This window comes from Pterocles gutturalis, unplaced genomic scaffold, assembly GCF_000699245.1.
Source record: "Pterocles gutturalis isolate BGI_N339 unplaced genomic scaffold, ASM69924v1 scaffold27594, whole genome shotgun sequence".
Lineage (NCBI taxonomy): Eukaryota > Metazoa > Chordata > Aves > Pterocliformes > Pteroclidae > Pterocles > Pterocles gutturalis.
The window spans coordinates 77,310-77,634 of record NW_010134023.1 but is presented as its reverse complement, the minus strand read 5'-3'; the positions used below and the strand labels follow the sequence as shown (position 1 = coordinate 77,634).

Sequence of the window (325 nt, the reverse complement as noted above, 5' to 3'; positions counted from 1 at the left end):
GGACGTGCCGCCGCCCTGGCGTGGCCCCGAAAAGGCCCCGCGGCAACGCCTGCAGCTGGTTGTGGTGCAGGGAGATGTTCTGCAGCTTGGGCAGCCCCTCCAGCACCTGGGCGTCCAGGCGGCGCAGCGCATTGGTGTGCAGCGACAGCTCCAGCAGCTCCCCCAAGCCCCGGAAAGCTCCCGGCGCCACCACCCGCAGCTGGTTCTTGCTGAGCACAAGGAGCTGCAGCTGGGTGAGATTGACAAAGACGGAGGCAGGGAGGGTGGAAAGCTCGTTCTCATAGAGCCACAGCTCCCGCAGGTTGGGCATGGGCCCAAAGGCGCC

The 325-nt window shown here is 67.4% G+C and overlaps 1 protein-coding gene across 1 annotated transcript in view; it reads right to left on the bottom strand.

The window, feature by feature from the left end:
* LRRC15 (leucine rich repeat containing 15) overlaps window positions 1-325 on the bottom strand; it is a 2,492-nt gene that overhangs the window by 521 nt on the left and 1,646 nt on the right. Inside the window, 1 exon segment of the mRNA XM_010081459.1 lies at window positions 5-325. Coding sequence (XP_010079761.1) covers window positions 5-325 — 321 coding nt within the window.